The 24,251-nt window shown below is 50.1% G+C and overlaps 1 protein-coding gene across 3 annotated transcripts; it reads right to left on the minus strand.

Moving 5' to 3' along the window:
* Nucleotides 1-2,939: 2,939 nt before the first annotated feature.
* Nucleotides 2,940-13,505, minus strand: ZDHHC22 (zinc finger DHHC-type palmitoyltransferase 22). 3 transcript variants are annotated; one of them, XM_030319655.1, is made up of 4 exons: nucleotides 13,096-13,505; nucleotides 10,658-11,197; nucleotides 5,490-5,726; nucleotides 2,940-3,359 (listed from the first exon to the last, which is right to left on the minus strand). In XM_030319655.1, exons 2-4 carry the CDS (start codon nucleotides 11,181-11,183, stop codon nucleotides 3,247-3,249), a joined length of 876 nt encoding a protein of 291 aa, XP_030175515.1. In that variant the 5' UTR covers nucleotides 11,184-11,197; nucleotides 13,096-13,505; the 3' UTR covers nucleotides 2,940-3,246. The 3 variants fall into 3 exon arrangements, with proteins under 3 accessions (XP_030175515.1, XP_030175516.1, XP_030175518.1); XM_030319656.1 differs by lacking the exon at nucleotides 13,096-13,505 and adding an exon at nucleotides 12,010-12,096; XM_030319658.1 differs by lacking the exon at nucleotides 2,940-3,359 and having other exon boundaries at nucleotides 3,543-5,726.
* Nucleotides 13,506-24,251: the final 10,746 nt, after the last annotated feature.

The raw sequence follows: 24,251 nt of genomic DNA on the forward strand, positions 1-24,251 counted from the left end.
CCAGATTTTTTTTAATGTACATCCAAGTTAGTTAGCATATATAGTGCAACAATGATTTCAGGAGTAGATTCCTGAATGCCCCTTACCCATTTAGCCCATCCCCCCTCCCAAAACCCCTCCAGCAACCTTCTGCTTGTTCTCTATAATTAAGAGTCTCTTACGTTTTGTCCCTCTCCCTGTTTTATATATTCTTGCTTCCCTTCCCTTATGTTCATCTGTTTTGTATCTTAAATTCCTCATATGAGTGAAGTCATATGATTTTTGTCTTTCTCTGACTGACTAATTTCACTTAGCATAATACCCTCTAGTTCCATCCATGTAGTTGTAAATGGTAAGATTTCATTCTTTTTGATTGCCGAGTAATACTCCGTTGTATGTATATATATATATATATACCACATCTTCTTTATCCATTCATCTGTCGATGGACATTTGAGCTTTTTCCATACTTTGGCTATTGTCAATAGCGCTGCTATAAACATTGGGGTGCATGTGCCTCTTTGAAACAGCACGCCTGTATCCCTTGGATAAATACCTAATAGTGCAATTGCTGGGCATAGGGTAGTGCTATATTTAATTTTTTGAGGAACCTCCAAACTGTTTTCCAGAGTGGCTGCACCAGTTTGCATTCCCACCAGCAGTGCAAAAGAGATCCTCTTTCTCCGCATCCTCGCCAATATCTGTTGTTGCCTGAGTTGTTAATGTTAGCTATTCTGACAGCTGTGAGGTGGTATCTCATTGTGGTTTTGATTTGTATTTCCCTGATGATGAGTGATGTTGAGCATTTTTTCATGTGTCTGTTAGGCACCTGGATGTCTTCTTTGGAGAAGTGTCTATTCATGTCTTTTGCCCATTTCTTCACTAGATTGTTTTTGGGTGTTGAGTTTGATAAGTTCTCTATAGATTTTGGATACTAACCCTTTATCTGATATGTCATCTGCAAATATCTTCTCCCATTCCCTGGTTGCCTTTTAGTTTTGCCGATTGTTTCCTTTGCTGTGCAGAAGATTTTTATCTTGATGAGGTCCCTGTAGTTCATTTTTGCTTTTGTTTCCCTTGCCTCTGGACACGTGTTGAGTAAGATATTGCTGTGGCCAAGGTCAAAGAGGTTTTTGCCTGCTTTCTCCTGGAGGATTTTGATCATTTCCTGTCTTACTTTAGGTCTTTCATCCATTTTGAGTTTCTTTTTGTGTATGGTGTAAGAAAGTGGTCCAGGTCCATTTTTCTGCATGTCGCTGTCCAGTTTTCCCAGCACCATTTGCTGAAGAGACTGTCTCTGTTCCATTGGATATTCTTTCCTGCTTTGTCAAAGATTAGTTGGCCATACATTTTGTGGGTCCATTTCTGGGTTCTCTATTCTGTTCCATTGATCTGAGTGTCTGTTCTTGTGTCAGTACCATACTGGCTTGATGATTACAGCTTTGTAATACAGCTTGAAGTCCGGGATTGTGATGCCTCCAGCTTTGGTTTTCTTTTTCAAGATTGCTTTGGCTATTCGGGGTCTTTTCTGGTTCCATACAAATTTTAGGATTGTTTGTTCTAGTTCTGTGAAGAATGCTGGTGTCATTTTGATAAGGATTTCTCAACTCCCAGATTTAATTCCACCTGCTTCTCCATGATGGCCGCTATGCTCACCATCCCATGATCACTCCAGGGCTCCAGGCCAGTTCCCTTTTCCTGGAAAGCCTTCTTATCCATGTCTGCCTTCTCAAATCTCATCCATTCCTCCAAGCTCTGCACACATGGAAGCTCCCTGGTCCCTACAGCTGGACATGCTCTCTTCCTCTTCTGGGGCTTCCCAGCAACCTCTCCCAGGATGTGAACCCCTGGAGGACAGTGTTGTCTCATCTGTCTTCCAGCCCCACAGTGTGCACAGCAAAGAAGAGATGTGGAGTGAGCAAATGAGCACAAAATCTAAGCATTCATTTAGTCAATATTTACTGAGCACCTACTATATGCCTAGCCCCTGCTAGGCATTTAGGATACAATGGTGAAAAGGCAGGTGTGTCTGCCCCATGGAGTGTAGACAGCCCATGCTCTACAATGTGCCGAAGATTAGTCACAGCTCCATTCATCCCCTCCCCACCCCACCGCCGGCATATCTTGGGTCTGCCTTTTTGGTTGCTCGTTGGCATGTATCCAGGGAACGCAGACCTTTATACAACACTGGCCTAGGCTGAAGGCTCTTCAACAGCCCAAGAAGAACTAACACTTTGTAGTTGTGCCTCTACTAGTCCAGGCCTGCTCATCTTTAGGATGCATCAGAGGTCATGCCCATTCATCTGCTCAGGGACCACTCCCTCCCTGCAGGGCTTAACCCACTCTCAGCTGCCCTCAGGACTGGGCAGCCTGAAGTCTTCAAGTTTTGTAGGGGCTGAGAGGTCAGGGGGCCCTGGCTGATCCTCAGGGGGCAGTCAGCTCTACCTGTGATGGAGGATCAAGTGGCTTCTCCTCTTCATTCTCTCCCCACCTGTCCTCTGACATGGGAAGGAGTGGGAGGAGGAAGAGGAAAGTTCCTACATTACACATTCTACTCCTGGCCCCCATGGGTCCATGATCCCAGCACATAGACCTGCTACCAACAAGGGGTGGTATCCACACATTTACCAGCCACACAGCACAAACCCTGACCAGTCACAAAGGACACTGGCTGATGGGTTGGAATAAACTCCTGAGGGTTCCATGCAGGTAACAGGCATTGCCCTTTTCATTGCTGGATTTTGAAGCTAGCCAGGAGTCCAAGGGAGGAGCAGGAGCAGCTGGGGCAGCAGGAGTGGGTTCTCAGGGAGTCTGGACAATGGTTACTTACCTACTAGAACAGAAGTATTTTTAATACTTTACCTTAAATATTTCAACAGCTTGTTTGACTGTGTCGGTGCATTCCAGCCTTGCCTGCCCTGCTACCAACCACAGTGCCCGTGTGATCACATCAAATCCAATTTAACACCACATGTTTTATTGATGTTCTTCATCAACAATACAGGGACATGTGTACAAATGCTACTCAAGTCCCACACCTGGCAACCCCCCCCCCCCACCGTCACCGCCCACTGACCAATCGGCCAGAAGCCGACTCCTGCAGGTCTCCCTTTTAGTTCCTCTCCCCATGTCAAGTCTCACAGTGCTGAGCCTCCAGGAGGCTGGGAATGGCATGGTTAGCTTCCAAGCTTGAGCTCTGCAGTCAGGGAAGAGCCAAGGTCTGGATTGCCCAGGGAATCTCTTCCCTCCCCTTCCACTCCCACTTTTTCAGTATGGCCAGAAGTAGGGGGTGAAGATGCTCCCCAATGATTCCTTCATCCAGCCAGCCCGGCTCCTCTTCAGCCTTCTCTGCAATATCCTTCCCCTCCAAGTGACCTGCCCTGCTGACACCAAGATAGCAGAGTAACCATTTTCCAAGGGGTGGGATTCAGTGGGTGGGGGCAGGGACAAGATGCCCCTGATGGCAGAGATTTTATTGTCTTGCTCATCATTTTTGTTTGCTTCAAGTTTTTATTTAAATTCCAGTTAGTTAACATATAGTGTAATATTAGTTTCAGGAGTAGAATCTAGTGATTCATCACTTACATATAACACCCAGTGCTCATTACAACAAGTGTGCCTTGTTCATCATTGTATACCGGTGCCCGGAAGAGACTTGGCACAGAGTTGGCACTCAAGAAATATATGTAGGATGCATGAATGAATGAAAATGGGAGGGAGTGTGAGCCAGTGGTGCCATTACTACATTAGCCCTGTAGGGGGCATGAAGGCAGGACCAAGGTAAAGTGCTCCTGAGCTCTGCTCAAGAACTCATAGTGTTGTGTGACAATGCTTGGGGTGCCTGTGGCCGCCAGCTGGACACTGTAGGGTGTGGGCTTCAGCTCTGCTGCCTGCACGGGTGGTAGACTGGCCTTGGGATCCAGTCAGAAGGGGCACTTGTGTTGTCCCCACTCCCAAATATGCCCCAGAGGTTTGATCTTCTGGGCCCCAGAACACAGAGCAGTGCCCCCATCCAGAGCCAATTAGATAACCAAGGCTGGCTTCACAACCGCCTGACCTTCCAGCCTTGCTCTCCCGCTACGGCCCCTACCTGCCCCTGACACTGCTCCATCTCCCTTTCCTCAAATGCCAACCCCCTCAGCTAGCATTAACACCCAGTCTGTCCTGTCTCACCAGAGACCCCTCCTCAGTGGCAAGGTAGGGTCCTGAAGGTTTGCATTATGATTTTCAGACCCTTCCATGCCTTCTTCCTGCTTCGTGAAAGCAAATAATTCACAGGCATCTCTACAGATCTTGCCTCTGGACCTGGCAGTCACAAGAGTCACTAGACTCTTGGGGGTGGGAAAGGATCCTCCCTTTCCTGACCCTGTGCAGAAATTCTTTCCACAGCATGCATGCCAGATGACTGACCAGTCCCTGCTGGAATACCTCCAGTGGGACACTCTTTACTTCCCCAGGCAGCTTTTCAAATTCTGAACAGCTTTAGATGCTAGAATGTCCTTCAGAAATGAGCCCATTTTCCCCTCTCATTCTCATCTCCCAAATATCCCAGTGCCCAACCTCTGTGTGACCTCTCTCCTCCCCTCCTCTAAGCATTTTCTAATTTCACAACACTCCTCACCACCCCCCCCACACACACACATGCACACGTCCCCTTCTGTATGGTCATGCAGCCACATGCTTCTCCCATTTATCAGTATTTCTCCTTTCCTTCTTCCTTCCTTTTTGCCTTCCCAACATCTAACAAAAACCCCAAAGACTAGACATCAGAGAGAAAGCTACAAGAGTGCCAAGGAAAGGAAGCATCAAGGCAGGTCCCAGACTGGGCTGGGGTGGCCATATGGAGCAAGATGGACAGACACAGCACCTAGAAAATCCAGGCCATTGGCTGCTGTCTCCCAGAGAAAAGGCTTTGCAACTTGGGGGTGGGGCAGTAAGCTCCTGAGTTTCCCTTCCACTGCTCACAAATCCACAGAGAGAATAAGAACACACCTCTCCTGTTTCAACCTCCCTAGCAGTTGGCAGAGCTGACTTGGCTATCTCTCACACATGGTAATTTTAAACATTTTTGCCTACCTCTAGGTCCTGGGAGCATCATACCAACAGCAAGAATCCACTCTCCATCCTAACATGGGTCTGAGAGGAAGAGCTCTAGCCAATAGCAGTGATGACATGAGACATGGGAGAGAGTGGATGAGCCCGGCAGAGGGGGAAATCAGGGGCTCCAAGGGGGAAGGAACAAAAGCAGAGGCCTCCTAGCAGTTGGCTGGCTCTTGGGAGCCTAGCAATGCCTGAGTGGCCATTTTTCCTTCTCGCCACAATCCACCAGCCAACGCTGTTCTCTATATGTCACAGACCAGGGGTGGATGCTAGGACCTTACTGGCTCAAGGTTGTATTGGGTCATGGGCGGAGACAAGAGTGCCACGGTCTTATGTTCAGGAGGAGTTAAGACACACACACAGAAATGATGGGAATGCCTGCTATTTGTCACGCTGCTTGGAGCTCTCACCTCCAACATTGAACATGGGGACCAGCAGGCCCAGCAGCCACCTCTTCCCGAAGACCTCCTGTAAGTTCTTGCGCCAGGGCCGGGCCCTCACCGCCACCCCCTTCCGCACCTGGTGGCGGGTTTGCCCCCTGAGGATCAACAGCAGCTGATGGCAGCAGAAGCCCGCGCAGGCCAGGCCGATAGCAAACCAGAGGTAGAGCATGAGGATGACGAACATTTCAGAACCGAGGACAGCTCCTGCAGGGGGGAGGGGAAAGACCAGAATCGCTTTACACCCAGGCCACGTACTGAACTGCGATCCATGCAGGCGCTTTCCACTAGGGAAGGAGGGAGATTAATGAGACTGAAGCTATATGCTGTAGCAATCTCAGCGCTGCAGCGAGGGAAGGAAGGATGAACTAGTTGCCCTAACTTTTTCTTAGTGCCCACGGCTCCTGAAGTGAGAGGGGAGAACTGGGGGACGTGGGGGAGAAGAGAAGGTAGCTTCTTCTCCTGGCAGATGCCTAGATGCCACCATTTCCTTAGGGTCAGAGATGCCGTCTTGCTCTACCTTCTCTTTGTGATCTGGAAACAGGGAGAAGGTGTTTTTTCAGGAGCAGAGGGGGGTGAGCTGAGGATGCAAGGGAGGGAGCTGGCTCCTGGGCAGTTGCCTTGACTGCAGCCCCATCTCCCTACAGAACTGGGAACACTGGCGGGGAGGACTCTGGAAAATGACAGCATGATGGAGAACAGGGCCTAGTCATCAAGAAGAAGTCACAAGCTCCAAGGGCAGTGCAGAGCGCTGACTTAGAAAATAATTCAGTCATTAATGCTAACAAGAGGACAGTATGGCCACGAGAACATTTGGCCAGAGCTGTCAGCCAGGGTCTGCTAAGGCTGGAAGAGGCCCCCAAGATCATCAGTCTAGCTCCCTGCCTTGGGCAGGACCTCTCCAAACCCCTCCAAACTAGCATTCTCTATCATTGGTTTTAAACATCCACTGAATAAGAGATCCCACACTCTTCGTCAGAACTGGGGTGGTCAATCTATGCTAAGTTTGACTCTCCCGGCTCTGTGGCCTTGTATAAATTATCTAATCTCTCCAAGTTACAGTTTGCTCATCTGTAAAATGGGCATAATAACAATGACTCCATAAGGTTGCGTGATTCAGGGAAATGGTGTACAAAGTGACCAGCATTCTGGTTCACACTCCGTGCAGTGCTCCCTGATGAGGGTCATTTATAGATGAGGAGACTACATCCAAGAAGGGCTCACATTTAACTCCCAAGACCAGCCAGCTTTCTCCTTCTTTCCAGGGCTTTGAGTCCTGGATGGGCTGCAGCTTTGGCAGCCTGGTAGAGACACCTACCTTGACCTGTCTAGCAGCTAGGGCATTGGGTCCAGGAGAGAACTCAAAAGCCCTCCTCAGCCCCTCTCTCCCTGCAGCGCAAGCCAACCTCCACCCCTTCCAACGAGATGAGGGTGTCTGTTCCAGAGACCCCACCTTACAATCTATTCAGCCTCTGCAAATCTCAACCATATCCTTCTTCTCCAGCATTCCCCTGGCTCCAACCCACCTCCTCCCTGGTTTCCCCAGTCCCCAGTTTCCAGACCCCCGAGGGTTGGGCTTTTAAAATTTGTCCAGTCTGAGCAGCGGTGGACTCCGCAGCCAGGAGGATGTGGGCCAGATTCAGGTTTGCTCATTAACAGCCTCGTCTTGCCCTCAGCCCCAGGGGCTTTGAAAGGTTTCTCCTTGCAGAGTTGGAGACAAATAAGTCCAGCTGCCCAGGGGATGGAGAGCTCACTCCAGCTGGCATTTGGAGCAGCCCCTCAGCTGGCATGGGGGCGGCAGCGGGACAGGGCTTACATAGGGCTGTTCCATCCCTCTGACCCACTTCTTCCTTGTCAGCACAGGTTAGCTCAGGCAGCCACGTGCAGGATGAAGGACCCCGGGACCATGGTGCCCTCCAGGCTCCAGGAATGCTGACAGGCAAAGATGGCCCTCGAGCTGTGATGTGAGAACATCAGAGCTGTCAAGTGCAGGGCCTGCCTTGCAACTCAGCCGCAAGGATAAGCCTGAGTTGATGGAAGCTGTTTTCCATAGGCTTTTTTCTGGCACTAAATCAAGACATGCGGAAAAGACCTCGTGGCCTTTTTCTGGCCCCTTGCAGCAGCTACAAAAGGCTATTCTGGGGACCTGCTTTCTCTTGAAGTGTTTGAAGTTGCTCAGCCTAGCTGCCTCAGCTCCTCTGAATTATTTAATAATAGTTCTTCTTTTAGAAAATCACAGAATTTTCCTAAAGGGCCTGATTGGTCACACCATTCAATCTTTCCATCTCTGCTTCCTACCAAGCATCTATAACACCTTTGACAGATCATCACCCAGCATCTTTAATAGACAGCCAGGGACAAGAACCTCTCTTCCACCCAAAGTAGCCCGTTCAGCAAGAAGCAGCTCCAGAGGCAGTGTGGTGCAGTGGAAAGAGTATGCGCTCTGGAGGCTAGCAGCTCTGAGTCCAAATCTTGGGTTGGGGTCACACTCGTGTGGTTTGGAAGCAACTTAACCTTGCTGAGCTTTTGGCTCTTGAGCCTTTAAAATGGATGTGATAATCCACATACTATGTGTTCAGCAAATGCTAGTCCCCCTTCCCTTCTACTGGACTTTCTGGTGGCACCCACCACTCTGGCACACTTATCCCAATGACACAGGTCAGATGGTGTCATCTCCATTTCCCAGATAAGAGGACTGAGACTCAGAGGGCTGACAAAACCTGTACCAACCCCCCTGAAGCCCAAAGAAAGGACAACTTCCAAAATTGAACTGGCTAGTCTCCCACCTCCTTGGCATAAGCTGAGGGCCAACACTCCCAGCCATGCTGTGCTCTTGTGGCAGATCTGACTCAGGTCGGTACCACAGTTGTGGACAGCTCAATCTATTAAACAGCTTGTCCCCTCCTCTTCCCTCCTGTCCACCTGCCCCCCTGAGCAGATGAGAGAGGGTGTGCCCGCAACCATTCGGGTTGAGAATAGAAGGAGAAGACATAGGAAGGGAGACACTGATGGGGTCAGGTGCATGTGTGGGCGGGGAGGGAGAAGGCCTGGTGAGGGGGAAGAAGGAAGGTCAGCAAAGGAGGATGATGGGTGGGACGGGAGAGTTGGAGATTAGAAACCTTGGCCCCCTTTTCCCAGTGGGTATGGGGAGGAGGTAAAAAGGGGTGCTGCAACAAGGATCTGGGCCCCAAGGTAGTCACTGACTGGCTCTATTCTCTCCCAGATCAAAGTAAGAGCCCCTCTTCCCTTCTATCCTGTCTCCCAAACCTAGCACATATGGACAGGCCTCAAGCCCAGGCTTATCTCAAATCAAACCATTTCAGGATCCTCCCTTTGGAACCATTCATTCTGATGTGATGATGCTACTTGGAAAAGAAAGTGTAATCAGGCTCTCTGGCTCTCCTCATCCCTCCACCTGTCTGTGCTCACACTCCACCCCCTAGCCCGCCCACCTCCCCTCCCCCGGTCTGGTTATTTTGGTCCCAGCAGCCTCCTAGGCCCGTGCCAAGATCCAGAAGGCCCCAGAGTTCCAAGTTCTGGGCCAAATTCAGCCACCAGCCCTCAAGGCAACCCCACAGCTGTGGCCTTCCTGAGTTTCTGAGTTCCCACTACCCAAGGACACAACAGTTCTGCTCCTGTGAAGGACCGGGCTGCAGACCCAACAAAGACCAAAATGGTGGCTTCCCCCAGAATGGAGCAGAACTTTTATGAGGGTCCAGCCCAGGTACATCTAACTAATCTTGGGATCTCAATGGATGTAGCTGCAATGTCTGTCTTTGTCCCTGAAAGGCCAATGGTGTGCTAGATTCCCCGTGCTGCTGGGGGTGGTTTAAACACCTGAGCAGGGGTGGGGGCGGGGCAGAGGCTGCTAGTCAGTAATAGTAAGATCCTGGGCAAGCCATTCAATCCCATATGAGCCTAAGTTTCTTCATCTGGGAGGTGGAGATAACAATCTCAGACACACACATGCATGCATGCTAGCAACTGTAAGAAACAAGTCAGCTGAAGTCAAAGGCCAGGGTAGGGATGGAATGGAAGGAAATGAGGTAGGGGCGAATTTCAAGGCCAGGTAAACTGCCAGGAGCCAGGTCCCTCTGTGCCAGGAATCATGGAGCTCTCCTTGGGGGCACACTATAGAAAGTACAGTCCCACCAGGGTGCTCAAGAGAGTGCTGGTGTGAAGGCCCACGTGCCTGGCTCCTGCAAGCGTGAGAGTCTCCCTGGAGGGTCAAATCGCACGCCAGTGCCACAGCACTGTGATGTGAAGGTGGAGCCATTAAACACGGCTGCGTCTCTAACCAGGGTGGCCCCTGCTCTGCGCCATCTGCAGGCTAGAGAACAGCCTGGTGGGGACAAATTTAGTGGGCAGGAGGGTAGGGCTTACCCTTCTGCGGGGGCTGGCCTGGCACCCTGGTCAGTCTCACTGTGGTTGGTTGGCGAGACCTTTGGAAGGCAAAATCCTTGGGGGAATGTCTGAACAGGATTGGAGTCCAGGCAGAGGAATGTCATAGCATGGGTGTACCTCACAAACTGCATGGAGGGATGGCCAGCACCCAGCCCTGTCTGGCACAGAGCAAGTGTACTGCCTGGATTGCCACACAAGTCTATGAGCAAATAGTCAGTGGCAAACAAGGAGGAGATGATGAATGAGGATGGGTGGGGGGCGGCGGTTGGAGAGGGAGGTGGCCGGGTAAAATACAGTATGCCCAGTTAACCTGAATTTCAGCTACATAACAGAATATTTCTTTATGTATTTCTTTATTTATAGAGAGAGCATGAGCAGGGGAGAGGAGCAGAGAGAGAGAGAGAGACAGAGAGACAGAGAATCCACGATCAGCACAGAGCCCAACTCGGGGCTCGATCCCACGATCCTGGGATCGTGACCTAAGCCAAGATCAAGAGTCGGATGCTCGACCAACTGAATCACCTAGGCACCCCGTTAACAGAATTTTAAAAATAATATAAGTATGCCCTATGTAATATTTAGGACATACTTGTATTAAAAGAGTTATGCATTGTTTATCTGAAGTTACAATTTAACTGGGCATCCTGTATTTTTCTTTACTAAATCTGGCAAACTTGGGGTTGGGGTGGAGGATCCCTATGTAGGGCCCAACCTGCCTGCCAAGGCCCACTCACCGGAGAAGAACTGGCTGATGGAGGTGGGAAGGAGCGTGAGGAAGGCCAGGGGGTGGGCGAAGGAGATGGAAAGGACTGCTGAGATGTAGGCCACCCCGGCCACCATGGAGTAGAGGCAGGCAAGGGAGGTGTAGAGGCAGAACAAGACGAAGTTGCGCATGTTCCTGCCGCCGATGCAGTTGCCGGTGAAGAAACAGTGATGATCGTGCCTCAGGGTGACTCTGGCGCACACGCGGCAGAAGTGGGTGCTGGGCGGGGGGCACGGGGCCCTCCTGGTCGAGGGCCCCTGGCAGGCGTCCAGGTCGTCCGGGGAGTTCTGGATGACCAGGACGTAATTGCCCAGGGCATTGGTTGAGAGGAACAGGAAGAGCGCCCCGTGGAGCAGCGCGGGAGAGAAGAGCCAGGCGGCCGAGGGGTCCTGGCGCATGCTGGGCAGGAAGAGGAAGAGCTGCAGCACGAAGGTCACCAGGGAGATGCACAGGAAGTAGGCGGGGGCCACCACGTTGAGCAGCCTCAGGGCCAGCATCCTCGATTACATTCCTAAGGGGCCCAGGGTGAGAGGAAGACTTACTGCAGTGTCCAGGGGGCACAGTTGGTCGCTCCCGCCCCACTGAAACCCAAGCTCCCCACCCCTGTCCCTTGGATCACGCCTCCTCTCTTCCCCAATCCGAGCCCGAGCAGGTGTCAAACCCCAAGACCCAACTGGCCTCTGGGGGTCAGGCCCTATCTCCCAGTGCCCGCTTGGTTTTTGAGCAACCTCTGAGGCTCTAGAACCCTGGAATCAGGCACAACGAGGCAGTCTGGGGGGTGGGGGGTGGGGGGAATGAAGGGCGTGGGGCCAGCGCTCCGCTCCTTTTTGGCAGTGGAAATGAGCCCAGGTTTGGGATTTCTCCTCCAGACTCCCTTGGAGGAGAAAGCAAAGAATTTGGAGTGGGGCAGAGAGAAATGACCTGTTGGAAGTCCTGCTTTACCTCCTTTTCTCTGACCCTCTGGCCACCCCCCTCACCCAATGTTGGGCAATACTCAGGGACCACACCCCTAACCTAAGGCTCCTTGGAGGTATGTGTGCTTATAGGTCTGTGATGTGTGTGTGTGTGTGTGTGTGTGTGTGTGTGGTGGTGGTTGTGGTGTGGTGAGTGTGTGTGTATATGTGGGGGGCATTCCTTGTGCATGACTGTCCGTGTAATCTGTGTGTGCCTGGGTATCTGTGTTTGTGTATGTATATATCTGTGTATCACACACGCAGCCGCTGCCACCTGGCTTTTAGAAAAAAAAAATCAATTAAAACAATCAATACATTCACACACGCGCTCAGGCACCGGGTGAGGTGAAGGGGGGCGCAGTCGGAATACCTGTGTCAGCCGATCCTGGTCAGCCCATCTCCCCGACGCTGGCTGCCCTGGCTATTTCTTTGCAAAGAGCGTTTTCATTTGAAGCGACGAAATTAAAATCCCCCTTCGCGCCCTCCCCCCACCCTCCTGAAGCGAGAACCCAAACAACCCCGATGGCGCCGAAACCCTTTCGATGCCAACAAGCCCGCCCTGGGCGAAGGAGCGGATGTTTGGCCAGCCTTTTCGGCGGATCTACCCCCTGCTGCCGAACACCCCCACCTCATTCCCCACTCTACCCTGCCCCCCAAAGCCCTGGTTCCTGCCCAGCTTCGGAAGCCACCGGGAAACAGGATTCCCGGCGCCCGAGAGAACTTTTCCAGGGGCTAAGGAGCCGGCGAGCCCTAGGCGCAGGAAAAGTTCTGGGAAGGCGGCTGCACCCAGGATGGGCAAATGCCACGAGGCCTCCGTCCAGGCTGTCCCGTCCGGATTGGGCGATCGATCACCTTGGAGTCCCCTTTGCAGGTGCCAGTGCCCCCGGGGACCTGCGGCCGCTACAGGGAGCGCGAGCCAATCTCCTCGACAGGAACTCAGCCCGGAGCAAGCCCGGGGGTGGTGGCTAGAGGCCGGGCACCGCCCCCACCCAGGCGCCCCCGGGGGCTGCGGCGGCGCTGCCCACCCCAGAGAGCCCTCGGCTCCGGTCTCCGGCGAAGCAAGTGTCTTCCCCACGCCGGTCGCCAGGGGGGCGCGGGAGCAGCCTCCAGATGCGCCGCGGCGCCTGGCAGGCGGATAGGGGCTGGGGGAGCGAGGGGCGCTCGGCCGGCGGCCCCCGCGCCCTACACCTGATCAGGGAGCGCGGAGACCGCCCGGGCGGTCCGGGGGCGCGGGGAGCTGTCCGCTCCGCACTGGCGGCCGCCTCGCCCGCGGCGGAGGGCGGCACGGCCGGGAGCCCTAGCGAGGCTGGCGGCGCGGGCGGCCGCCGGCGTCTCGGCCACCGCCTCCTGGACGCCGGGGAAGCCGCCCCCCGCGCCGCCGCCGCTGCCGCCGCCGCCGCCGCCGCCGCCGCCGCCGCCGCCGCACCGCCGCAGAGCGGTGGGGAAATGAACTCACCGAGCTCGGGTCGCGGACAAGAGGAGCCCCGGACACCGGCTGTCACGCTCCCCGAGGCTGCAAAGTTGTGGGCTCGGCCCCGCTGGCTCGCAGCCTCCTCACGCTTCGCTTCGGGGACTGGGCAGGTAGCGGAGACGTGGGGAGGAGGGAGCGGGCAGCTGCCGTCCTCCCACTTGGGCGCCAGCGAGTGGGGGCCAGGAGGCGGCGGGGATGGCAGCTGGGCACCCCTCAACCCCGCCACCCCTCCCTCCCCTCCTGGGGGCGGCGCTCTGGCCACCCCTCTCAGCATCGTAGACTTGCCCCCCCCTTTTCCCCTGGAGTGGGCTGGGGCGCTCTGCCGGACTTCAGCCACCAACTGGGGGATCTGGATTCAGCGCTGATGTGGATGTGTTAGCCATCATCTGCTCCTTCCTTCCCTGCTCCCCACTCTCGGAAGGAGGGAGGCCTGGGGGGGGGGGTTGAGAGCTCAGTTTGCCAGGGGCAACACCCATAATGATCCACGTTGTTGTGCACAGAGGCGTTGAGAGCCGCAACTCTGGAGCCTGTCTGCCTGGGTCTGAATATCCCCCATCCACGGCCGTGTGATTTTCACATTCCAGTTTCCTCATCTGTAAAACAGAGATGTGAGGATTATGTGACAATGTATGTAAAGCCGTTAAACAGGGCCTGCCCGTGGCAAGCTCTATTTGAGTATTAGTTCATAATTACTGCCACTGTTTACTGGGCTCTCGTTACGTACCAGACACTGTGCTAAGCCTTTAGCATAAGACAGCTTTGTTAGTCCTCAGCAGAAGTTCAATCATCCCCATTGTGTGGATGAGGAGGTTGAGGCACAGAGAAGCTAAGTCACACACCCAAGGTCATACAGCGGAGAAGTGACAGAGCCTGGGTTCGAACTAATGCATATGCCTTCAGCCTCTAGACACGCGGAATCACCCTGAGACCCAGGGGGAGCTCTCATTTGGGAGAAGGGAGGACAGCAGAAGGTTTTATCCGGACCAGAAGCTCATGCCTAGAGCCCCACCCCTTGCCCCCTGTTCCTATGTCCTTCCTCTTCCTGACTCCACTATTCTGAGGTGGGTACTGAGAGGCACCAAGAGGGTGGGGACACCTGGCCCCTTGCATTTCAGTGGGGATGAGGAGGAAGCAGAGAAAGCTTTAGATACACTGCAGGCATAATGGTGTCACCACTACCCCAATTTCCTGGGCTGTCATAGCTCACTCATCTGGCCTATTCCTCTCCTCTGGGTGAAGGCTAAATTAATAAATAAATGTTTATTGCTTTCTCATCTGGTTGATTAAAACAAGGGCAATCCCTCAAAATGAGGACCATATGTTTATCAGCTCAGCCTATAGTTTTGAGTCAGCAGACACCGTTTTCTCTGTGTTTTATCAGTATACATCAAAATAAAAAGGGGGCCAGGAAACCTTTTTATATTCTGAAGGGGTCTTACATGTAAGCAAAAGCCTAGCTTGCTAAGGGCTGGTCTCTGAGAATCTGGTAGCCCTGTGACTCGGGGGGCTACAGGGCAGACACAGAGAAGCACAAATAGCCTTTTTCCCTTTAGAGCTGCTTTGTGTAGAGATCATGGCTGGCTGGGCCCTCTTTGTAAGCTCTGCTGGCCCCGCCACAGGCTGGGGAGGGAGGGAGGCCGGAGTGCTGGGTTTGTGTTATATTGATTGAAGATCTCCATTCCTTAAATACCTTGAGAGTCGCGCAGTATTTCTAATTTTATTTTGCATATGGGTGTGTGGTGGGAAGGTGTGCGTCTGGATTTGCGTGTGTGAGTGTGTGTGTGTGTGTGTGTGTGTGTGTGGGGAGAAAGGGAGAGAGAGAAGATGTCAGTGGGGGAAGGGAGCACTCAGCCAGGAAAGAGTCTGGCTGTGGAAACGCAGATGGGCAAGAACAATTACTTGTGTAGAAATATAGTTTATCAACAGGAGAAGACATTAAAGCTTCAGATCTCCAGCTAGCATCTCCTCAGTGCCCCCCACCTTAGTGAATTGAGTAAGAGGAAGTACAGCCAAATGTTATTTTGTTTTTCTAAAATTGGTGCTTATCCCTGACAAAATCAATAGGGAAGTCAATTTGAAAACCTCACCTCGATTCTGGACCCATCGGAATTAAGCAGACCAAGAATGAACAACTTTACTGCTACTTCCCAGCTGTGGGACCTTGAGCAGGTCACTTAACCCCTCTGTTCTCAGTCTTCTCACCCATAAAATGGGATGAAGATGTTACCTCGTGGTGATGATCAAATGGGATAATGTAATTTAAGCACTTCTGTCCTGGCAGGAGATTGGACAGTGTTAGCTTCTTCTCTTCCTATCTCTCTTCTGGGCCCTTATCTCTACCCACAAGAATATCTTGCCTTTCCAGCTAAAATGAGAGCTCTCTATGTTGGAAATGTTTGGGGGTCTCTTCCATGTCTCCTAAAATGATTATTTGCCCCGCAGAGACACTGAGTAAAAGTGTACTGACTGATGAGTTGATACTGGTCTCTCTCTGAGAGGAAAAGCTGTGTTCCAAGGTCTTTGGAATATCTGCTAAGGACACAGATGCCATTGATCTTGCGTCCTGCCACTACCCACGCCCCCCCCCCCAACTATGGTCTCATCATCCATAAACAGCATCAGAAAATAATTTATAAACTACACTCTCCATTGCCCTTGTCATATATTCTTAGAGTTAAGCTATGACTATATCTGCGGGCGGGCCCAAGGGAGCGGGAACAAGACAGGCATCTGATAGCTGCCGAGCACTTTCCCAGAAATACGTGCCATAAATCTTGCTATTTGGTGCTATTATTTGAATAAAATGAATTCCCTCCCAAGTGGCTATCTTCCATTTTGCCTCAAAATGTTGTGTACCCAGAGAGGAACTCTGTGCAGCAAGCGGCATCTCCCCTGGGCGGGGAACCCCACACACGTGTATCTGGCCCTATAACTCCCAGCTGTTTGGGATGGAAAACATTCCAAGATGCAAGGGGCCACAAAGAAGGAGGCCGTGGGGATTTTCCTTCATTCTCATACCCTTATATCGTATTGATTAGGGTGAAGATAAACTGGGGTCTTAAGGTTAACTGGTACCCTGAAATTAAGATTTTAATAGACATCCTCAGACAGGATGTTTTTTTGCTGCAGATAGCAAGTCATAGCCAGGGGCAACCACAAAGTGCTCCCCGAGTCTCAGAACGCTTAGTGAGACACCATCTCTGCCTGCCTGGATCCAAAAAGCATATAAGGGTCATCTTTGTCTTATCAGACCCAATACATGGAATTTGGATTATCACAGAATTTCTATTTGGAGGGGGTAAGGTACTTGGCCGACGATGTCTTCATTTTAGCAATAACACGTTACTTTGATGTAATAAAGTGCTTTGCAGGTTGCAAAGTACATCCACAAAATTAAAATTTTATTCTGTGAGTCTCTCAACAGCCCTGGAAGCTAGCTGGGACAAAAATTATTAAGCCCATTTTTCTTAGGAGGAAACTGAGTTCAGAGACTTGCCCCGTGTTAATTTGCAAGCCTTGCCTATGTTTGATTTAAAATGTGACTCAACATGCAAGAATCTCACTAATACTCAACTTTTTTGGAACATCTCAAGTGCATAAAGGAAGCAGGTATATGACACAGTCCTTCAGAATAAAAGACCTGAATGATCTTCCTTTACGTGAGATATTTATATAAAGCTACGTAAATAAAATAAGGCAAAGTAAGCCCGCAGCACATTAATCAAATGTTCCCAAGGATTCTGCTGTTTGTGGTGCTGGAGAGCGTGTATGGAATTAGGAGCCGTGATGCTCTTCGGCAAAGCCTACGTGTCAAGGTGGGAACAGCAGGTCTGAATGTCACCCTTGGGGTGACGGGTAGCCCCGGCAGTCTCCCTGGTGATTGATGCATAAGAGTGGAATTCTTGGCTTGGCTTGACAGCGCCTCCTTTAGAGTGTTCAGGCGGTGGAAAAACAAATGTGATCTTTTACCAATTAGGCATGGTTTCCGGGTCCTGGTAGGGAGGCCTGTGCCTGTGGGCCAGTGTGCAGCTTAGCCAAGGTGGTGGCAGCAGGATTAATTGGCGCTTTGGTCTCAAAGTGTGCAGGAGGTGGGGGGCGGGGAGCGGAGTGGAGGGGACAAAAAGGGGGCATAGGAAGGGAAAAGAGGAGGTGGGCAGAGAGCAGAGGGGAGAAGAAAAAGAGAGGAAAGGAGAGGGGCTGAGAGAGAGCACACTCATCTGTCTGACACAACCTCAGTATGTCTTCATGATGGACGATGCTCAGGGGCGCGGGGGGAGATCCGCTGTCTCCATGGAGAGCGCTGCGAGGCCAGGTGTCCAGGATGGGAGGGAATGAGGCTGAAGGTTGACATCTCAATCAGAGGAGGAGGGAGGTGAGACCAGGAGAGGCACTGCAGTGCCCTTGGCTGCTTGTAAGACTCTCGATATGTTGTAATGGTCGTAGAGAAGCGGGCAGCCCAGACCTCACACCCCTGAACCCCTCTGCCTCCGTCTCCCCCAGTGCTCCAGCAGAGATGGCCCAGGGCCCAGGGCCCAGGAGAGAGGCAGTGTGGTGTGATTGGAAAAAAACAAAAAACAAAAAACAAAAACAACCATGAGCATTTGGTGTGAGCTTTCCGTGTCCGATGGCCTTGGCCTAAATCCCTGTGTTCCTATTTACTTGCTGTGTGACCTTGAGCACCTTCCTTAGCCTCTCTGAGCCTCAAATTCTCTGTCCGTTAACTTGCATTTTGTCATCAATTTTACATGACAAAGATGCCAACTCAACAGGCCCTGGGCTTTCTACTTAAATAATCCCCCAACTACCAAATCATCTTGCATGCTTCCTAACACTACTGCCTCTGCGATGATCTTGTTTGTGTGTTTCTTTACTTGTTTACTGTTTCTTTTCATCTGATAGACTATAAACCCCTTAGGGCAGGGACTTACCCATTAGCTTTGCCTCTGTAGCTAGGACCCAGCACAGAGCCTGGCACACAGTAGGTACTCAGCAAATATTGGAATAAATAAGAGACAGTCTGGGGGACAAAAAGCATGAGGGACTGACGTGGGGGTGTAAAAAATACCTTGATTGTGGTGATAGTTACATGACTATATGTTTACCAAAACTTATAGAACTGTACCTGTCAAAAGGGTGGATGTTACTATATGTAATTATACCCTTAATATCTGATCTTTATTTTCATTTATTTATTTTTATCTTAGAGAGAGTGTGTGTGGGGGGTGGGCAGTGAGAGGGACAGAGAGAGAAAGAGAGAGAGAGAGAGAGAGAGAGAGAGAGAGAGAGAATGCCAAGCAGGCTCCATACTCAGCACAGAGCCCGATGTGGAACTCTGTCCCACAACCCTGGGATCGTGACCTGAGCCAAAATCAAGAGTCGGACATTCAACTGGCTGGGCCACCCATGTGCCCCCTGACTTTAAAAAATAAACTATAGGGAGCAATGGATCAACAGAATTCAACTAATAAAGACTCATTTTTATTGACACTCATTATGTGTCAGGCTGAGAGGGGGCCAAGTGCCTTTGCATTGGTTAACTCATTAAATCCTTGCAACAACTCTGCCTCACGGAAGTCTGACTCTACGTATTTTGTAGAGGGGAAATGGAGACTCAGAGTGGTTACAAGATTTGCCAAGATTGCAAAGCTCGCTGGCAGCAGAAATGAAATCCAGGTCACATGACTCCAATGCCCAAGTCTCACCCAGTGGGGTTTCTTCTGTCTCTCACCCCTAAACCCTCACACTGACAGAAATACAGAGGCTGTTTTCCTTATGGCAGAGTCACATATTATGCTGATGTTTACGATGTTCATCTCTTACTCTTTCGCATGAATTAGCCAGTCAAAATCTTTTCTTAGTGAAACAGGGCGTAGAGAGAATGGGCTTTTGTCTGGAGATTGGGATTGGGGTGGGATGTGGCATAGAGTTAATACAAACAGGCCTGCAGGAGGGCGTGGGAGGGTCTGATGGGACCAGAAGATAAAAGGGAACCAAAGGAGAGGGTGTCCAGAAGAGCGGTGAGAAGACAGTCTCCAGGGTCCGATGATCTGGGTTCAGATTTCAGTTCCACTAGTCACCTGTGCAACCTTGAGCAAGTCAGTTCCTGATCTGTAAAACAGGGTTAATTGTAATTCCCACCTCATAGGGTTGCCGTGCAGATTAAACAAGATAACATCTGCAAAGCACTTACGATAGTGGCTGGCGTAGTAAGTATTAAACAAGTGATAGCCGTTGTACCTATTCTTAATTAATTAAACACTGGTGTAAGCCAGGATGGAAGTTCACTTCAGTCTCACATAAATGAAGTTTAAAGGAGCCAGTCCAAGGCTGCTATGGACATTTCATGATCATGTGGGACCCAGATTCTTTCTCTTGTGTTGCCCTGTCATCCTGATGTCCCCTCCTGCCTCATGGCCCAGAATGGGCCAGCCATCATGTCCATATTCCAGCCAGCAAGAAGGAGACAAAGAGAAAGGACATACCCTTCTCCTCAAGGACATTTCCTGGAAGTTAGAATACATCCACTTACCTCTCACCAGCCAGGACTTAGTCACGTGGTCACACCTAGCTACAGGTACCTATGTAACCAGCTAACACTTCTGAGTTGTATTGATAAAGAGGAAAAGGAAAATTAATTTTGGGGCCAACTTTTGAAAAGTTCTGAGGGTAAAGCTGAAGAGCATATTTTGACCAGACCCTAAGCTCAAAGCCAGATTTCATCTTCTACTATGGAAAAGTTTAGACACATCAAGTTGTCTGTCCCCCAAGTCCCAGGACAGAAGCAAGAGTTTCCTGGCACTTTCGGTCACTTAAAGATTCCTGTTTCCCGGGGCCCCTGGGTGACTCAGTCGGTTGAGTGTCTTACTTCGGCTCAGGTCCTGAGCTCATGGTTCATGGGTTCGGTTTGTAGGTTTGAGCCCCCCCATCGGGCTCACTACTGTCAGCACGGAGCCCACTTTGGATCCTCTGTCCCCCCCTCTCCTTTCCCCTCCCTGCTCACTCTCTCTCTCTCTCTCTCTCTTTCAAAAATAATAAATACATTTTTAAAAAGATTCCGGTTTCTCATTGGTCAAATGGGGCTACGACCTCTGCCTTTTCCCACTCTCCCACTGACCCTTGCCTTCCCCTGGGCATTTCTCCTCATAGAAACGAACCCAGGAAAAGCAGCTCCAGCCTGGCAAAGGCTTGACCTCAAATGAACACAGACAATGGGCGCTACAGGCAGCTATGGTCAGTGTCCTAGGCCATCTGGCCAGCTCAGCAAGCAGGACATCTGACCCTGATGATACAGAGAGAGACACAAAGGATGTACTTTAAATATTTTTTTATTTAAAAAAACCATATGAGTGGGGTGCCTCGGGTTAAGCGTCTGACTCTTGGTTTTGGCTCAGGTCATGATCTCAAATGCGTGGGATCAAGCCCCATATCAGGCTCTGTGCTGACAGAACTGATTCTGCTTGGGATTTTCTCTCTCTCCTTCTCTCTCTGACCTTCCCCCACCCACAGGCACACGCTCTCCCTCTCTCTCAAAATAAATAAGTAGACTTAAACAAAAAACCTATGAGTAACATTTTTTGCATGAAAATTTGAAGTTTTAATTAAAAATAAGTCAGAAATCCTTTGATCCTAAACCTAAAGATAATGATCATTAATATTCTGTATGTGCCTTTCAATCTTCTATTTATTCAGATTTTTTTCCTTTTAATTATAAATTTGGGGCTCACATCTTCATCCTCTTTTATAACCAGCATTTAAAATTCCACCATAGTGGGGCACCTGAGTGGCTCAGTTGTTTAGGCGTCTGACTCTTGGTTTCAGCTCAGTCATGATCTCATTTTTCGAGTTTGAGCCCCACGTCAGGCTCTGTGCTAATGGCATGGAGCCTGCTTGGGATTCTCTCTCTCTTCCTCGCTCTCTGTCCCTCATCTGCTCATGCTGTCACTGTCTGTCTCAGAATAAATAAATAAACTTTAAAAATAAATAAAATCCCACAGTAGTAAGACAATCTTCCCATGTTGATAAACACACTTCTCCCACATCATTTTTAACAGACAGCTTGGTTGCTTCTCTTACAGAAGGGACACAGTTTAGTAGGGATACACCAAAATTTGGCTTTGAACTTAGTGTCTCGTCAAAATATACTCTTCAGCTCCAGCTTCAGTCTTGGTCTTTGAAAGGCTGAATAGCTCAAGTTCAGACTTCAGTGTCATTTCTGAGTTCCCTAGACTTGTGTACGATTCATGATCCCGTGACCATATTACATAATCTTTGTATCCAAGAAACATAATAACCTCTGTTATACACACATGGCATGTCATTTGGATTTACTGTTAATAATTAGTTTCAAATGTAGATAACCTTCCACATGTGGCTTGTAATGAATATCTTCTTTTATGCTTTATTTGTTGAAATCCTATCAGCCAGCTAAAGCTTAAATGTATATTTATTATTACAAGGGTGAAATGCTGTATTGCTTATGACAGTTATAAACACTGTCCCTTTTATGTTAAAATTTTTCCAGTGTTAAATATAGAAGGAAACATTGAAAACTGATACAAATATTGAGATGCATACTTTCAGAAGATGCTTTCAGAAGATACTTTTTTGGGGCAACAACAATAAAACATTAAAGTAATAATATGAAGCAGATAATGGAAATTAGATTATATAATAGTTCTAATCTTTGTAGAATTGCTTGGGATGCTCGCATTTGTAACACTGAACAAAATAATCTTTACAAACGTCAGTTTTTTAGTTACTGTATTCTAGTTAGGCCATGAGGCTTTAGTAAAAAAGCCCAGTTGTGGATATCTTTACAATTCGTCTTGTACAGGTAAACTAAAAGATATCTGTAAAGATAAAAACAGGATGTCAATCAACCTCCCCATTTCATAAGGAAGAAAGCCTCTATCACATGTAACAATATCCATGGTGAATCATATTTGACCCAATGTGGAGAGGAATATAAAGACTTTGAAGAGAAGAAGAAATTATTGGAAAAAGTGAGGATCCCACTCCTTCACCATCATCAGTCAAAAGGAAGCTTTGATTTATGAACACAAACATGTCTATAAGATACAGCGTAGGAGCAAGCCAGCAACTACAGGTACAAGGAGACAATTGTGCCTGCCCTGTCGTGTTAAACTGCACAGCGTTGACAGTGCAATTCATGAATAACGAAGTTATCATTAGGAACAGTCTCCGATAAAATTTTAGACGTACTCCTTTATCAAAAATATTTGCCCCATGAAGGCGATCGTAGGCGTTGGCCTAGACTTCGGCTGAATACTGATCTTAACACTCGGCCACCTGGCATCCAGCCAAAGTGTGTTGAGCGCATCTCTAACTTCAGATTACTTCCGGTTTCTCACTATTATTAGCAACATTGCAATGAGTGTCCTAGCACAAACAACTCCATGGGGCTCTATGATTATTTCTTTGGCTGGGTTCCTAGTAGTAGAGTGGCTGGGTCAAAAGGATCCCTATTGCCAAACTACCTTCCAGAAAGTTTGCACCAACTTGCCTCCCGCAAGAGGAGGGGAGTAGGGAGAGATCGTATCCTGGGTCCTCACCAGCTACGGCACCTGCATTTTCAACCTCCCGCAGCGGTTGGCAGTTGGGTGGTTGAGAGTAGCATCCTTCAGACGGCTCCAAACTCTTCTGGACCCCATCATTGTGATTACAGCTATAATTCATCTTGTGTTTATCTTCTCTCTGGCATTATGGTAGACTCCTTGGGTGCTTTTTGGACTTTTTGGGTCACAACGATCACGAAAAGTAAATGTTGCTGGCTTAAATTTATAGATAAGGAAACTGAATCTCAAGGGTTGGGTGGCCCTGCTCCTAACCCTGATGGAAGTTTCCAGAAGCCTGACGAAGCAATAGTCTGAAAGCCTTCTCTTGTAGGTAAATGAAGACTAGAAGGTCCGATCCCCATGACCCCAGCTATTCAACCCCAGGGGAACTCGAGCAGTCCCCAAGTCCTCCTAGCTGTATCCATTTCCGGCCAGGGTTTGAATGTGGAAGAAAGGTGAAAGCCAGTACTTACTGAACCCTGCCTCTGCTCTGGGCTTGGTTGTGTGCTAGGCACTTTACCTGGATTCACGTCCAGGGCTTCTTGGTTGTTGCTGAAGGAAACTGCGTCTGAGTGTCTGCCCTCCCCAAGTGAGCTGCCCGCCTGCCTGGTGTGCGTGTGTGTGTGTGTGGGTGTGGTAACAGACTAACAGCGCTAGGAGCAGGTCAAGATTATTGGCCGCTGAGTCCTCCACCACAACACATTGGCAGCTGACCACTTGGGGGGACGGGGTAAAAAGAGTGACCACGTGACTGGGACTTGCTATACATTATCTCATGTAGGTCTCAAACTGCCTGGTGAGATAGGATCCACATCTTACGCAGGTGGAACCAGAGGCTTAGGAAATGTTCCAGAGCTCACAGCTAGTAAATGGCGAAAGACCCAAATAATCCAGGGTAGATGCACATACTTTCTCTGATCCAGACAGGAAAACATACTTCAATACATTTCTATAACCCTTGTAAGAGCCTGAAGCCTTGAGAAAGAAACAAGGAGCCTTCAGAATCCCCCAGCAGCAGGAAGGCTGTTGTTCCGAGGCCTTGCGGAGGAAGAATGTACCGTCCCCGAGCTGAGGGGGACGCATGAGGGTAGACAGCCTTGGGCAGGTGCTGCAAGCGACCTTCTAGCCTGAAGCAGAACTGCCTGGGCTGCGCGGGTGGTGGCAGAGGAGTGTTGTCCTCGCACGTGAGGACCTGCCTCCTCCTTCCTTCCCTTTTCCACTTCTGGAACCCGGGAACTGAGACCTGAAAGCCTAGAGGGGGTGAGGAAGGAGCCAGCCTGCTGTCCTCACTGGCATCCTTCAGCAGAGACACACACAGCACCCGTGGGCAGCCAGACCCCAGAGTCAAACAGATCTGGGTCTGATCTGATTCAGTCACTCTCCAGTTACGTGACCCTGAGAAAGTTACTTGCTCTCTGAGGTTCAATTTAAATCACAGAATGTGGGCAGAGTCATCGTTCCTCATCAGTGGCTATAAGACTGAGTGAGCAAAGGCTCCCACCCCATTGCTGCCTCAGTCAGAAGCCAGCCCCCGACTCCCTCTAGTCCCCACCTATGCAAGGAGCC

Source organism: Lynx canadensis, chromosome B3 (assembly GCF_007474595.2).
Source record: "Lynx canadensis isolate LIC74 chromosome B3, mLynCan4.pri.v2, whole genome shotgun sequence".
Taxonomy (NCBI): Eukaryota; Metazoa; Chordata; class Mammalia; order Carnivora; family Felidae; genus Lynx; species Lynx canadensis.

Excerpts from the sequence above, each read along its gene's own strand:
- ZDHHC22 (XM_030319655.1), bottom strand. The coding sequence starts at position 11,183 with ATGCTGGCCCTGAGGCTGCTCAACGTGGTGGCCCCCGCCTACTTCCTG. Across the intron at positions 5,727-10,657 it reads CATCAGCCAGTTCTTCTCCG|GAGCTGTCCTCGGTTCTGAA; the intron begins GTGAGTGGGCCT and ends TCCCCCCTGCAG. Across the intron at positions 3,360-5,489 it reads CCCCATGTTCAATGTTGGAG|GGCAGGTCACTTGGAGGGGA; the intron begins GTGAGAGCTCCA and ends TGGTGTCAGCAG.